General features: G+C 39.3%; 2 protein-coding genes across 2 annotated transcripts; both read right to left on the bottom strand.

Annotated features, from left to right (window-relative positions):
• Positions 1-142: 142 nt before the first annotated feature.
• On the bottom strand, positions 143-3,542 carry LOC113668296 (uncharacterized). The gene is made up of 2 exons (XM_027184182.2): positions 2,883-3,542; positions 143-1,764 (listed from the first exon to the last, which is right to left on the bottom strand). Exons 1-2 carry the CDS (start codon positions 3,293-3,295, stop codon positions 1,194-1,196), a joined length of 984 nt encoding a protein of 327 aa, XP_027039983.2. The 5' UTR covers positions 3,296-3,542; the 3' UTR covers positions 143-1,193.
• A 216-nt stretch (positions 3,543-3,758) lies between these two features.
• LOC113668295 (uncharacterized) lies at positions 3,759-15,004 on the bottom strand. The gene is made up of 12 exons (XM_027184181.2): positions 14,579-15,004; positions 11,994-12,771; positions 10,389-10,635; positions 9,430-9,725; positions 8,760-9,060; positions 7,938-8,167; positions 7,220-7,373; positions 6,608-6,711; positions 6,392-6,532; positions 5,440-5,655; positions 5,024-5,125; positions 3,759-4,946 (listed from the first exon to the last, which is right to left on the bottom strand). The coding sequence occupies exons 1-12, from the start codon at positions 14,893-14,895 to the stop codon at positions 4,884-4,886; spliced, it is 2,949 nt and encodes a 982-aa protein (XP_027039982.2). The 5' UTR covers positions 14,896-15,004; the 3' UTR covers positions 3,759-4,883.
• Positions 15,005-16,535: the final 1,531 nt, after the last annotated feature.

The following is a 16,535-nucleotide window of genomic DNA, read 5'->3' as shown; positions in this document are numbered from 1 at the left end:
ACGTCAAAAAAGGACTCAGAAGTCTAACAAAAGAACTGAGAGACAAACTGATACAACTCGTCCCGACCACTGACAATACAATCTAGGAAGACATCCGGAGCTCACCCATGTCGCAGTTAAAACATGAAACTGGATAGACGAATTTTGTCTTATTTGTTTATTGGTGTTGATATCGATCAATTTTATTACCGTATTGCTGTATTTATCATTGTTACCTTCTATTTACGAAACACAATCTATACATATGGAATGCAAAAAAAATTTTGTTTTTTTTTACTTCGAAAGAAAAAAAAGCTCGCGCCAGCTCTATTTGTAAACGATTTTTGTTCTCCGAAAGTAACGACCTCCCGAAAGTAGCGACCCCCAAAGGCTGCTAATTTCGAAAGTAATGAGGGTCGCTACTATCGGAACTCTACGGTAGTGAACGAAAGTTAAACGATCGCCTACCAGCTGTTGATCCACGTAACCACGTGCACGTCGTGATTATTTGTCGCGATCATTTGTCTTGATGAATGACCGAGGTTTGTCCCTCGTTATGAAGTAATACAGCGGTCAAACGCAGGGCATGCGCAAACGAATCAATTTTGGTGTTTCTCTACGGGTACATCTGCAAAGGCCAAAACCAGGCTCTGTGATAAGGTAACTCTGTTTTTACCTTGTAATCGTTGAATTGCTGACAACCAACTTTTTCACTTGCCTAAGAAGCAGCGCAGTAGTTACCTATGAAACTAATAACCTTGTTCGTTGCTTTCTGGAAAATGAAAGCATCGAATATTTTCCCAAAGTCTGAGTATGTTTTAAAAGTAAAACTACAATTTCCTAAAAATTGGGCTTGTAACGTCAAGACTAGTTCGGTGAAGCCCGATTTGTTATCGAAATGCAATCAGCATGTGCAAATATCCAATGTGCGAATAAAATTTATTTGATGCAAAGTTTTGAAATGCCTGCATTTCCGATCGAGATCCATCCACATGTGCATGTTTTGAAAGTTCTGGGTAGATCTGACCTCTAGGAATGCTAAGCAAAGTATTTGGGAAGGAGTAAGATCCTGCTTAGTCATACTAATTCAGTGTTGCTGTATACATTTCCGTTTAAAATTTGATGCAATATTTTCTAACTCAAATTTAAAATCGGTTCGCTGCATAGTTCAACGTACAATACTAAATTGTACATAAGCTGGAAAAGTTTGAAGGCTAAATCTTCTTGCTGAGACTGAGGAACGCCTTCAGTGTGTACACTGCATCATTCCCTGCGTTATGTAAAATATCCTCGTCATACTCGATGGCCAAGTCACCAAGCAATCGTTTGAGGCTGTAAGTCTGAGGACCACCGGTCATCAAAGCCGAGGCCAGCATCTGTGTATCAAATATCTGCCTTCCTTCTAAAGAGATGCCACACCCCGCAAGGTACTGTTCATCATTATGGCCAGCGTGGGTCACCAAAAACTCTACGTCGGCGATATGCTGCTGGAACTTCTCTGCGGCCTCCACAAGAGACATGCGCTTTGAGGAACCAAATTTGAATCGCTCGCGGTTGTCAGGGACGTAGTCTTTGTTTGAATAGTGGAGATTCTCCTCGATGATGTAATGGAACGCTTCCTGCTCTTCCGGCTTGTCAATTTGTGCGATGACGTAGCCAACTTCGAGGACGGTAACTTTATCGTGTTCATAGGTTTCCACATCAAACGCCAAAACGCGTGGGCAAGGCTTGCTTTTCAGTGAGTCACGGAATATACCTGCGTGTTTCTTCGCTTCTTCTTTCCTCCTAAATATGAAAAAAAAAAAAAACAAAAAAAACGCAGCGATAGAGGAGGTATTATCCATGTATTTATCTACTCATTTGATGAACTAATAGGCGTCAAGCAACAACGAGTCAGGGAAAACTTACGATCGATTTCTGCCGTTTTTTTTTAACTTTGGAAATCATATTGAATTTGAGCTTTACTTCAATATCAGAGTTTTTTATTTTTCGGTTTATCAATGAATGTAATTCCACTTATTTGATTGTTATGCGCTGCTTCTAGGCCCGTGCATGCACTCTCGTGCCGTGCTCATTGGTCACGACGGTAAGCGATCTACCTCTTCCAAACAACAATTTGCCCTTGATGTTTTTGTAGAGTATTCTTTTTTTCCATTGATTTGAAGTCTTACCTTTAAATATTTAATATCATGTTAACAGTCATCGATTAGAAAACACGAGCCTTTGGATAAAAACATTTCGCGTTTAATATGGGTAAACATGTTTGTCTTTCAAATCTCATTCAAATCATTCGAGGGAATCGATTACAATTCACGCAATCACCTCCGGGTATTTTCTGAGAAACTCACCGAACCGTGCCGGGATGTGAATTTGAAAATATATTTTGTTCATCGACCAATGTATACGATCTATCAAAATATTATAAATCGTTTATATTCTCTTGGATCTATTCAATAACCAGGTACGAATTGTTCGTTTCTTCCGGATTGAAATTTCGTCCAAGATGGTTACGAAAGTTGCGTGACTTGAACGAGATAGCTCGTTAAATATCTTGCTCTTTCTAGGAAAAGATAGCAGAACTTCCAGAGCGGTTTTCTTCGAAAGGCACAGGCGAAATTGATTTAGAGATGTAAACAAAGGGAAGATTTTTTTTTTCGGTGAAGGTCAATGATGAAAATATCGCCACAAAAAGATTTTACGATTTATATTATTAGAGTTTCGAGTAATCGATTAGGCGCGATTTACCGTTAAGAACGAAGGAGTTTAAGTACACGATCTTAATATTAAATATTCAACTAAAAATTAGAATTTATGCAATCAGCGATGAGTAAGTCTTTGAAATTCATGAAATTAAGTTTGGACGGCAGATATTCGAGGTAGATATTCGATTTAACAGCACATACCTCTGTCTTATTTTGTCATTCTCATTTTTCAGGGACATGGAAAACTCTCGGTGTGACTCAAAGTCAAGGAAAGACTTTCTATCTTCCATAATCTTCACGCCCGAGACATGGCTAACTTCAGGCAGACTTTTCTTCGTTCTCCGCTCCAATTCTTCTTTGATCCCTCGGTAGTCATCAGCGCGAACTACAAGATGAGTTGTCTCATCGAAGAGCTCTGCGACTACAAACTGAAATCGTTTGTGAGTGCGGTAGAATGTTTTGAAGAATCCTTTCACCACATGAACTTCATCAAAGTAATGATTCTCAAAGTGTTTGGTCCACTCGATGCGTATAGACTCGTATTTAAAAAATTTGCCATGATCTAGAGCTATTTTCCCTGAATTAGTGGGAGAACTCGCACTTGCTTCCGCCATGGCGCTTCTGGGGACACTACTGTCTGATTTCAGTGACGGGAAATGTAGTTCCTCCTTCTCAGTGTGCTTTGTCACCCTAGCGTCTCCCTTTAAGGAGTCAAATCATTGCACTTGACGTCATCGTCCGAGATTCTGGGAAACTGGAGCATTTAGGAAGTGGAAGAAAATTCTCAGAATTGTTTCTTTCATATCACAAAGAGTTTCTCGGAAAGATACTTCCGACAAGGTTCGTCACTACCTTGACAACGAGACAAACTCGTTTCCAGGGTGTCTCCTCTCCTGCCGTCTTCAGCCTGGGAGAGAGGTTGATGGGGTGAACTAGCCTGTTCGATCCAAGCCGATCAAGCTTGCAAGATTTTTCATTGAAAGGATGTTCTTGGTTGACTTAGTAGAGTTTTAACTAAAAAATACATACTAACCGCTTTGAAATAAATTATTTAGAAGAAATTAGAGAGAAGTGAAGTGCTCAAGAGCTGCATATCAGCATATCTTTATTGGCCAAAGTTACAGGTTGGAGTTTACGCATAACGTTTTCACAACCTTGAGGGAAATACAATACAACTGATCAAACAAATTTACACCTTGCGCTTAATATTTAGTACGACTTTCAAAGATTCTCATCTACTCAAGTCAACAAACTCCTTTCCTCCTGTAACACGGCCAATTATACCTCTATTTTTCACTTCCTTTGTGAATATTAGGAAAAATCCATCAATCCTTCTCTCAAAAGGGAGTGACTATCAGATAATAAATAACACTCTCATTATGGTTAAGACCATTCTTTTAAGATGATATGAACAACCTCTATAATAAATCAAACGGGCCAGCCCTCAAAATCATAGTACTAATAGTAAGAATGATAAATAATTTCTATGGTATTTGCATAATGTCAATGTATCATTGAATTTGTTCTAAGGTTGCAGTCAATAACCAGCAGCGCAATTGCATCAGATTGCCTTGCAATAAAACCAGGGGGGAAAAAGTGGAGGGGGGAGGGGGAGGAGGAGGCAGCTGATGATGCTGCCTGAGTCCACCCCTATCCTCTGCTGCTCTGCGCCGCGGTTTACCGACTGAACACTTGAAACATTATATAACATCTTTCCCAATCAACTTTTCAACTCATAAGGAACTTCTCCAGGGTTTAAGCACCCTTTATAAACAAAGTTCAATACTATTTCCTAGACTACGCCTTAGACATTCTCGGGTTTATCAATAGTACAACATGGCTCGAGCAGAAAAACAGTTGTTAAGTGCTTCTTTCAATTTTTCCAAAACTTCAACTCCATATCCCATAATTTCTTTCAGTATTTAAAGCTAGTTAAAAAATGTCCATACTATTTTTAGAATGCTTGTCTTGGTACAAACTCTGTTTAAATCTAGCCACCGATTATGAAAGACTCTGGAGTAAAATAACTGTTCTCGTATCAATACAATATCTTTGTCTTCAGGATGATTTTCTTAACTGTACTATATAATCAGTCAGTAACTCCAGGAATACACGATGTATACAAGACTCTGGAATATACTATATAAATGTAAAGTAAAACAATTTGAATCTCTCTTATGGTCTTCTCCCAGTTTCGATCAGTTACTCGTTGCTTGTTGTGAATCCACCTTCATGTTCCGGGCGGGGAGGCAGCATCTGAGGTTCCTTAAGAATAGTAAGGAATATAATGTCCATCAATACAATCAAAAAGATGTTTACTAGACGTCATCACTGAATCCTACCGTAACATTTCTGGTTCCACCCGGATCTCCGTCGTCGTTTTCTCTGGCTCCGTCGGGGGATGGCCTTGGAACAGCTGGCGTAAATAACTTTGACTGGGCGTCCTGTGGTGCACGAATGAGAACATTTTAATATACGCACAAAGCAAACATGCTGCAATAACACCATTTTATCCATCGCAAGCTTTGTAGTGTTGACTCAAATCAAGGGTTGAACTTAATCAGCTACGACATGGAATGAAAGTGGTTTTAATTCAGATACTTCCAAAAACGTCACATACTCAAAAAATCTTTCGAGGAATGGATTGTCTAGGCACTATGAAAGATGCCCAGCATTGTGATGGAAGTACCGAAATATTTCCAAAAAATGATTAAAACCAAATCATGAGAAATACAAAGGAGCAACGAAGGGAAATTACCTCTCCTTGCCTTTCCTGTTTCTGTGAAGCTTTCTGTGCTTCAGTCTCCCGCACGGTTGGGGGAGAAGGTGAAGGCACTGGAGCAGGTGGTGAGCCGGAGCTGTGTCGTTTCACAATATGTCTCATACGAGTTCTTGGTGAAGTGCTCCGTGACTGATTCCCCAGCTGTGTTTCTCGTGGACTGCCTTGTTGTTCTTTTGGAGGTTTTTCTGCAGGCTGTAAAGCACAAAGACACTTCATACTTTTGCTTAAAATATTTGACTTTTGTTTTAACTCAAAACCAAGCTGGCAGCCATGCAAGACTGACCGCTTCCTTCCGTCTCTTCGCCGCTCAACGCTTCAAAGCATGCGTAAAACTTCCAGCCATCCAAGCTAAATTGTGTCACGGTCGTTGGTCGGGGAGCCATTGTCAAAAAATTTTAATATGATGATCCGAATTATCTGCGCTCCGTAATCATTGGAGAAAATAGTTGGTGACATTTTACCATTAATGTAATCATCGACAAGAAAAAATTGTCGCTTTTTTAACCATCCGATAGTACGACGTGCTAATCCTTGAAGAAAATTGATTTAAGACAACAATGAGTAACACTTGACTTTATCATCGTGGTTTTCGTAGACTGATTCCAACACAATCGACATCAACTTATTTTATCACTCAGAAGTTTTTCAGATTTTTTTTTCAGTCTTACCGCTTTCTTTCGTTTTACAGATACGTGAATTATCGTTAATGTAAGTTGTTTAGTTTTTTGAGTGGCAAAATGGAAAATGCGTGACTGCAAAATGTGTGAGCTAGACAACATTCTCAAACTTAAAATACGTTGAGGAGATTAAAACGAGAAATTAAAAAATTGATTCAAAACTAGATTCGATCTCTACCACACAGCAATTGTGAAGTTCTAAAAGACATCCTAAGTCAGATGTTCAATTTGCTGCTCTGTGCTTGCCTTACCTCTCCCATTACTATATTACGCGGAGAGTTGGGGCCCGAGTTGGAGTGTGATGACGTCACTTGTGAATCCTCCTTATTAAGGGACGTCACTTCGTGTTCATGCAGGGGGGAGGTGGAGTTCTTGCCAATGGGTGGGATTGTCTAGGAATAAAAACATACAAAGTTAATATACATCCTGCAAGTTTTAGAGGGTCGATGTGGCTCTCCATAACATACCTGTTTAAACCGGCCTTTATAAACATGTCCATCAGATCCTTTCAGTACGTCAATGACAGATTTTTCTCTCCCCCAGATAGGGATATCTGGATTATCGTCATGCCCTAAAAGTTTGAAAAACATAAGGGTTTGCAATCTAATGATCACGTCACACTCCACAGAAGTATAAAGTTCTGAGTAAAGTATGGGATATTGTGAGAGAGCTAAATAAAGAAACAAACTTGAACGGTTTGGATAGGGTTCTAAATGTCAATCGTTGTAAGAAAAGATCGCGAACCTGTCTTGACCAAAATGACAGCAGAATTTTCGGGAGCACCTCAGCGATCACCAAGTGTAGAGAAAACTCTGTATTTCTTGAGGATAAATATTTCAGATCACATGTATTCCTTTTTGGTTATAACACATGCTAATAGTGTCTCTTTCATGTATCATATCATAAGACAAAGCGGAAACCCTAGCTCGTTCCCTCTGACCCCGAATATTTCAAACTCTCCAAACGAAAGGCACATCCAAGGGGAGTGAACTTATGTCTGTTAACGATATTTGTTGTCCCACTTTCCCAACGATACTTCAGATTCCGCTAGTACCATCCACTCATCACAGTAAACGAACCTCCTAACACTTGATTCAGCTGGGTAGGTCTCGTCCGTCTCTTTGGTAAATACATCACCGTATGGCTCCCGCCGCATGGTCGACCGGAAATGATGTCGTTCAACGTTCTCTCAGCCTTACCACCGCTGTAGTGACCACGTTGATACTGACGAATCTACACACAGCGAAGGAAAGTTTTACATTCAATGAAAGAAAAAAATTGATCAAGAATTTTGGATCAATGTCAGTATCTTAGCAACTGCGCACTTACCCCTCCCCTAGCCCAACGTTATCAGTTTACTGTTGTCGAGTTAGGGGAGGGGTAGGTGCGTGGTTAATTCGATACTTACATTTTTTTTAATATGGACAATGTTACATGTATCTTGTGTCAAATTTAACAAAACCATACTTGTCACTATATCTATAAATGTATGTGCCGGGAATTTAATTGTTTTTGTTTTTCTCCTCTGGCTGAGGAAAGAAAATAACCCATGCATGGAAATCTTTATCGTTGAACTTTCATTAGTCTAAAATCTTGGCACCAGACGGGTAACTGCATATGATACCTCTTCTTGGCACCAAAACGAGTAACTGATACTTCTGCACAACTCGTTCAATCTAGACTCCTCAAACCTTAGTTGTGTTTAGTGGAACGAGCCAATCACGGGTTTCTTACGAAGTTTCCCGATCAGTCAACGACCAACCAAACAAACGAGCAAGCAGAAACAACAATCCTCACCTGGTCCATTTCATAGGACAAATATGGGCCCTTGGACCTTTTTGTCCGAACCCCTCTGGGGGCCGGCAGGTTGGCCCGGAGGGGTCCCCTAAGGGGAAGTTCCACAGGTCTACTACATGAGATACAGTTAAACTTGATTGGTCTGCGGAAGCCAGCTGCGTCCGAAAAATCCACTTTTGCTTCTGCGGCAATCATGTTCCTGGACTTCTGTACATCTGCTATACGCCGTTCTAAAGTAAAAAATTCATACATTTGTCACAATAATTTATTTCCTCGCACAAGAAATCTAAAACGCAATTTTTTCTTCTTCCGACAAAGCGTGTGATTCGGGCTTCAATGCTTTTCGTAGTCACCAAACAACAAGTGCAAGTATGTGCAGGGAATTCACATTGGTGGTCATCTTGATGGGACGTTAGTCCATCAAAGGTTACCCCTCTGTATTTTGTCAAGTGTCCCTTAGAGTTCACTGGTACCATTCTTACACTTATGGCGTAGCTCCAGAAGGATAACATTTCTAATCAAATCTGCAAGCGTACGAAGTAGTCTACACCTTCAGAATTTACCCCAGTTGCTGTTGCATTCAGTGACAAGGAGGACCATTACTACCCTTGGATGGATTGCGGGTCCATTAGAGGTTACCCCTTGTTTTCTAAGAAGTTTTTGTGGCAATGTTCTCTTACCTATTCAATTAGTGTTGGGTGGATAGCGGTATTGCATGGGTAAGTTGCATGCCTAATAAGCCTCCAGAAAGCTGGGGCTGGAATCTGGATTCTCATTTAAATAAGATGAAGAAAAAAAGATTATGTACAACCCTCGACTCACCCAGGTAGTTTTTTAGTGCCTGGAAAGCTTGGCCATCCATCTTTTCTGACATATCAACAGACAGTTGCTTCAGTGCTTGTTTTAATGCCATTTCTTCATTCATGTAATCATCCATTTTCTGTAGTGCTTCTCTGAGCCCTTCATCGAGCATGCTAAACGTATTATCAAATGTTGATATATTCACTTTACTGTCCAGTGAGGCCTTATCAGCCTTAATGTCCATTTCCATGGCTACATTTTCCTTATCCGCTTTGCTCTCTTGGAGTTTTTCAACATAGTTGTACAAGGCTTCAATGTGTTCCTGCAGAAAACAGGAATGGATTCATATCAAAAGGGAGTAATTAACAGCTGAGTGCTCTCTTAAGTGTGGAGTTTTGCTTCAATAGCTCAGCAAGTGGCTAAAATAACTCACACAGCATACACCTTCATACCAACATCATGATCTGTAGGGGTGACATAATATTACTATTTTTACAGACTGACAGATAATACAAATCAGCGGCAACATGATTTCAGGCAGGAGGAAAACCAGTTTGCTATTTACAAGCTTGGTTTAGGGGTAGCTTGGGACTATCCAGGGAAAAATGCATTGAATGGTTGGAGTGGGACTGGAGGAGAGAGTCCAACCACCCCCACTTAACCATGCTGCCTCTCAATACAGAACACCAACCTGTTTTCTGGAAAGATCTCCTACAACCTCAGAGTGTTGCCTACCGGTGGCTATGGCAAGTTTTTCCTGTTGATTTTGGAGCTCATTTAAATGTTCTCTTAGAGCATCAAGAACACTGCTGTCCACAACAGGTGATTGACTGACCACTCCTGTAAAAGCTGTTTGCTGTTTGCTCTGCCGTGCAAGGATGGCCAGTTCACGCTTAAGTGCTTCAACACGCTCCTTGTTATCCTGAGCCATTTTCTTGATTTCTGCCAGTGCTACCAAATCTTGATTTGTGTTTAGGAATTCCAAACCTTTTTGAAATGATATTTAAATCAGCTGACATGTAAGTCAGTCCTTTGACAACTACATGAGAAATCTTAACACCATGTACAAATGTTAAAAATCAATGAGGTATAAAATCATAGTTTCAACTAATTGATTTGAATTTTCTTTTGCTTGTTGACTCTACTAAATGTAGCTAGAAAGAAATAGGAACAAATCAAATTAAATTATAATCATCAGGATTTAACATATATGATTTTTTACAAAAACCTAAAACATTAAACCCCTGAAGAGTGAAGTGATTCACGAAACAGGCTTGTCGGGAAATGTAGTTGCATCCTTTTTTCCTCTCATAATATTTATTCTGCTCTGCTTCAACGTATTGAGCACTGTTCCACGCGAAAATCGACTTGCAGACTTCCTAATATTTATTGATTTTTTACATCATATATGGTAAATGAAAGAATATCTCCACCACCTTAGTGAAGGACTGCTGTGGAAAAGAGCTACTTGACTGTGAAGTTACTGTATCCATTCTAGAATGTATTTAATGTGAGATAATGACAAGTGATAATGTCTTAGAGAATAATTCTTTAACACCAAATTATTAAAGTGTTTATAATGATTATTCTTAAAATGTAATTATAAAAAAATTGGTGATGGTTGACTAAAAATAAGATTATTTCACACACCTTGTTTCAGCAAGGCCAATTGATCTTGCAGGTCCTCAGGAATGTTTAAATCTTCTTTACTAATTTTCTGTGGCAGAGTCTCTTCCACTTTGGCCAGCTCTCCAGCCATTTCTTCCTGAGCTTCCATGACATTAGTAATTTTTTTCTCTATCACACTATGTTTTTCAGATAGCTCCCCAATTTGCCTAAGACATTCAACCATCTCTTGAGAGGGGTGGTCTACTGAGGGCATTTCTTGAATATTTACCTGCAAGTATCAGAAAAATAAACAAAAAAAACTATGCCTATGGAATACCCAAGGAAACAGTAGATGCCATCATGATAATGTATCAGGACACCTGCTCTATGGTTTGCTCCCCTGATGGAGACACAGACTTCTTCCATATCAGTGCTGGAGTCCTCCAAGGTGATACACTAGCCCCATACATATTCAATATATGTCTTGAATATGTACTGCGTAAAGCTCTAGACAAGAACAATGAACTTGACTTTACCCTCACAAAGTAGAAGAGCAAATGTTACCCAGCTATGAAAATAACAGATGCAGACTATGCTGATGACTTAGCAGTGCTGGCTGACATCCTTAAAGATGCAACATTCCTGCTGCATAGCATTGAAAGAACAGCAAAGGAGATAGGGTTCTACCTCAATGCAGATAAAACAGAGTTCATCTGCTTCAATCAAGATGCGTCAGAAAGGATGAAGAGTCTCGATGGTGAGAAGATAAAGCAAGTGGAAGATTTTAAATACCTGGGAAGCTACATTGCCTCTACCGAACATGATGTGAACATCAGACTAGGAAAGGCATGGAATGCTCTAAATGAACTGGACAAGATATGGAAATCAAACCTCACAGACAACCTGAAGAGAAACTTCTTTCGAGCAGCAGTGGAGACCGTCCTTTTATATGGTTCAGTCTCCTGGACCTTAACAACACATCTGGAAAAGAAAAATCGATGGAGCATACACTAGAATGCTATGCACTGCCTTAAACAGATCGTGGAAGGACCACCCCACAAATGTAGAGCTCTATGGCCACATCCCACCAATCAGTAAATTGCTACAGCAACAAAGGATGAGATTTGCAGGACATTGTTGGCGCAGTAAAGAAGAACAAGCAGGGGATGTATTACTCTGGAAGCCAACACAAGGACATCAGCCAAGAGGACGCCCCAAAAAAGACCTACATTGACCAATTGATGGATGACACAGGATGCAGAATTGAAAAAGTACCAATTGCAATGGAAGACAGAGAAAGGTGGAGGGAGTGTGTCATGGAATACCAAGCAAGCTCGACCTAATGATGATGATGATGATGATGATCAGAAAAATGGTTTAGTGAAAATAATGTTGTAAGGCAAATGTTTAGCTCTTTCCTGGAATGATATGACCATCACTCATTTGACAGTTGAACTTTACCAAAACTAAAGTAGCATACAAGTACAGCGTATACAAATGCACATATGTAAACAATTTTCAAGAACACATTTTTTGAGTCTAGTCTTACCATCAGCTTTTCAAACCAGTATTCACTTGACAACAAAATTGGCTTTGATTGATTCTGATAGGCCAACATAAAATGTATCATACATATTACAGTCAAACCTGTGTGCTCCTTGTGAAAGCTGTCTTAGGGACCTCAGGTGTCTGCACTGGAGTCTGCTGGGTAGATGGCACTGGAGCACTCTGTGGACGCCCATCTGACTCTGTATCTGATGCTTTATTTTCACTTTCAGGATGATCAAATGTCTTTTCCAAAACACTGCTCTGCCCATTTCCTAACATAAAGCCTTGTTCCTTTCCTAAAACACCATCCTCCTCTTTAGATTTCCTTTCAAAGTCTGATTTCTTTACATTCAAAGCCTCTTGTAGGGCAGGCCATTTAACATACACTGACAAGTCATCCTTGGTCACAAATTTATCCTGAAGTTGTTTTTCAAGAGAATGCATCCTTTGCTGCAGTAACTGAGAGTTCTCCGCATCATGGGATTTCCTTGCAGACAGACTCTGTCCAAGGTTATCATCCTCAAATGGCTTTTGACCAAGAAATCTTTCTTTCAGGTTTTTTAGTTCACTGGCAATATCCTTCACTTCATCTTTGACTCTACTGATTCCTTTTCCATCGCCCCCAAGAAATTCATTCAAAATTGTCATTATTCTATCAATACCTTCTTCTGTAGCCTGGAGCCTGCTGTTAAATTTCATTAACTGCCACATTCCAGAAAGTACATTTTGATTGGATCCATCATCTTGGGTTACACTTGTTGAATTTTTTTGTGCCTGTTCAATTATAAACTGAGTGGATGGTAGGTTATCAAGGATTTTTAATTTGTCCTCTAGTTCTTGAACTTTATTCTCAAGGTTTTGTTGCCTCATCTGCAAACTGGATTCAAACCAACTTCATTATCAAAAATTGCCAAAACAAGAGTAACAGACATAAAATAAAATATTCTTCACAATAATCAAATCAAAGTTCAGATTGCTTATCAAATAATTCTAAAGAATGGCTTTGAAGCTCATGTACAAGTGATACGGAGGGATTATATACAATTTGTACTTCCCAGATAAATCCACAAAATGTGCTAAAAAAGGTTGATAGAAATTCCAAATTCATAAGTGGCTTCAAAATCCAAGGAAACAACAAAAATATTAGTTACTGATTGTAAACACAAATGGATTGGTGAAGTGGTGAATCAACTTGCTCTGCCCTCTGCATCAAAAATAACCTTATACTACCAATTTTTGCTCACATTCTTTTAATTCATGCAGGAGATAAATACTGTGGTAATAAGATTTACTATTAAATATACAAAAAAATACTAAAAATTAAATTAAGAGTGATGAATTATCTCTCGAACTGCTATTTATTTTCAGTCCACAAGGGGCTACAGTTGAAAAACTGCATTGCTGATTCAAACTAGTATTAGTAATTGGTTTAAGAAATTTGAAACAAAGATTCAAAACCATTCCAGGTTTTTAGACTAATGACATTTACATATTTAAGACACTTAACAGGCCTTATGTGCATTTCTTCCTCTTAGTTAAGTTCGTCAACTTAACATGAATGGCACAAAATTCTATAAATGATTTGGTTTTTTTGAGGAAAGTCTAGAAACTGAAGCCTATTCAAGTGCAAGTCTATTCATACTCTCTACCTTAATTTGCTGAAGCTTACAGATAATTCCGCCAACCATTGTTTGCAAAAATAACTAAAGAGAACAATAGTTTGGCTTTCGTCCCATTGCAAACACTGTCAAGTGTTTATGAATATTAGGTAAATGAAAGTAAAGTCAACCTAATAAGCCCCCTGCAAAGTTGCTACAATATTCAACCTCTCCCAAAACATCTGCACAGCTGAAATTTTGAACGGAGTTCTCTCTAATCAAAACTGAAAGACTGAAGCAAAGTAACAAAAAAAGAAAAATTGACATTTCACTGTAAAGTTATTTATGAGCGCCTAACTGAACAAATACAAAGTAAACATTAACTTTAAATGTCTTCGTTTCCACGACGACAAATACTTTGAACCGTCAACAAATCATAGAATGTAGCGTTTTGTTGAATATTTTTAACTATTTCGGTCTTTCTGAGGAGTTGTCCAGTAAAATTCTCACGCAACAAAGGAGATCAATTCAAGGTTTTACTTTTAATCAAAATACGTAAAGAGAATGAACCCTCCGGCTGCATGTAAAAATGGCTGGATTTTGTTCGCTTACCGTCATTGTTGATAATGAATGTAACATGCAATTAGTGAAAATCCGCTTAAGAATATGAGCTATTTTCGCGCGATTACAAGGGAAATACTTCATCGTGAAAAGATGCTCTCGAAAAGTCAGCTCTGCACACCGACAAACCATTTTAGATCGTTAACTTTTAGTCGTGAAAACGCTATTAAAGCGATATCTGAATAATTTATAACATCCACAACACTATCTGTCAAAAGAACACTGAAAGTAATGGCCGGTAAAGTGATAAACAGAACGAAGTGCCTTGTTATCATGACACGCTTACGGTTCGCTGATCAAGGTTTAAAAATTTCGCTGTTGTATACCGCTCGACAAAACGGTGTTTGTGATGAAATGGAACAATAAAGTGCCACAGAAACACCATTTTAACAGCTTAAGCTACATATGCATATTCGAACAACTATAGTTGTAATAAAAGTGTGGAAAACTAAAAGCTTATCAAACCTGTCGAAGTGGCCTCTTTGGTCCAACTGAATTGTTGTCTGAACCAGGCGATTATCATCACGATTGGAATTGTCAGCGTCGGAAATTTCTTTACCTGGTCCATTTAACTGCTCGAATGAAGTACCTTTGTCATTTCCTTCATCAGGAGCAGCAGCTGACTGAGTATTTAGCACTCCATTCCGCGGGTCATAACTCAAGCCGATGTGATTCAAAATGGCGTGAAGAAGAGAGTGAAGATGATTGAAGTTCACGACACCTGCATCCGGAGAGCGCAATGCCAAATCTACCAACCTATGAAGATCCGTTTCGGCCCCCATTTCTTAGTCTTCACATCTTATCCTTTGTGTTGCACAACCACTCTTCGATTGTCATGAATAATGCAAACATGCCATGTCCGGGCAGGAAATTACCATGTCAAGTGGCTTTTAGATAAAATCTTCTGGGAGCGGGGGGAGGGGAGTAAACGGCGCTAAACGCAACACGCGTGATCACTCGTGTATTTATTTTATGTTCTTTCCTCGAAATAAAGGATTCGCATATGCGCAGGTGAAAGGATGAGAAAACTCTTAATTGCCTTTATAAATGAGCATAGCCTTGGGCCGTTATGACATACTCCTGAAAAAGATCTTCCTTTCACCGTTTGACAAAATTCAAAGGACTACTTTATGACATGTCGAGTCGTTTTCTTTAAGTGTTTGCGTGACCTAAAATTTGCCTCTGACTTGCGGAAGACTGCAACAGATTAGTTTTTTACAAAATGGGGAGGATAAGGCACCACAAACCTATAAGAAATTAAGGCTACATTTTTCAAGGCATACAAACCGTGGCTTAGCTTGATTGTAAATTGCCCACTATTTAGCGTGGCTTGTTAGGTGCTTCTTAGCATGCTCTACTTCAGCGACAAATTTTTTGATCTTGAGGAAAATTGACACAAACCTTGATGATAATAGCACGATCAGGAGAGTCTCATCAGTTGCATCCACGTCTAGTTTACTGCACCTGAAGAACCCTCAATGAATGGAGACTACGACAAAGCCATATCAAAGGATAAGAAGGAGGAAAAATTGACTGTGCTTAACTTGAAATGCAAACTGGCAGATTTTGTTTTAAACAGCTAGACTTAAATTATGAGATAGTAATTACCATTCGGTTTTCGTGGGCGGACCTGATGGAAAACACAGGGGCGTCGAAGATAGTATTAATCCTTGGTGGAATTTCCAGAGGTCAATTGATTGTAAGAAGACTAAGAAAGTTTGTCCAAAGCAAGGAAAGACTGAAGAAGTCATTTTGTGAGGTAGACCTGATATTTATGCCATCGAGAACTCTATCGGCTTTTCTCCCAGTCTCTCATAAGTGGTATTCTGGGTTTCCCGGAGAAGGACTACGCGTTTTGCAGCTTGGAAATTCATTCGTGGCAAAATCTAATAAGCCCGAAGAGTGTGCTGATCCTTTTGTAAGTAGAAACAACAGGTATAATGTGACAAGCTGAGGATTCGACATTTCTGGACGCGTTACGAGGAAAAATACGCTTGGAGACTAAGAGACACTCACCAAGTTCATGGTAACAATAGTTGATCAAATTTACGCAAGTTATTTGTACCATTAGTAAATCGTGAACTTTCCAGTTTTTTTTCATGCTGAGGACATTCATTCTCATGCACATCACGAGCAGCGCTCTATTTACTGTTCTATTTTACGATTTCCAAATCCGCACCTCACTGAGGTGCGGATTTGAAAATCGTTGGCCGTCACACTGTCGGAGAAGCTTTGTTTACAATTGGATACCCGGTCTGATACGTATAACACCACTGTGTTGAAAATTCTTTTGTGAATCAGAAGTAATTTCTATCATAACAGGGTCCAGCTCAGTATACCATGCCCAAACTAATGTTGATTAGAAAGAAATTGTTATTGCAGAAACCTTTACTTATGGTGAATTGGAAATGTTACCTGTTAT

The sequence above is a fragment of the Pocillopora damicornis genome, chromosome 2, assembly GCF_964200805.1.
Source record: "Pocillopora damicornis chromosome 2, jaPocDami1.2, whole genome shotgun sequence".
In the NCBI taxonomy this organism is placed as follows: domain Eukaryota; kingdom Metazoa; phylum Cnidaria; class Anthozoa; order Scleractinia; family Pocilloporidae; genus Pocillopora; species Pocillopora damicornis.
This window is presented reverse-complemented; position numbering and strand designations above follow the sequence as displayed.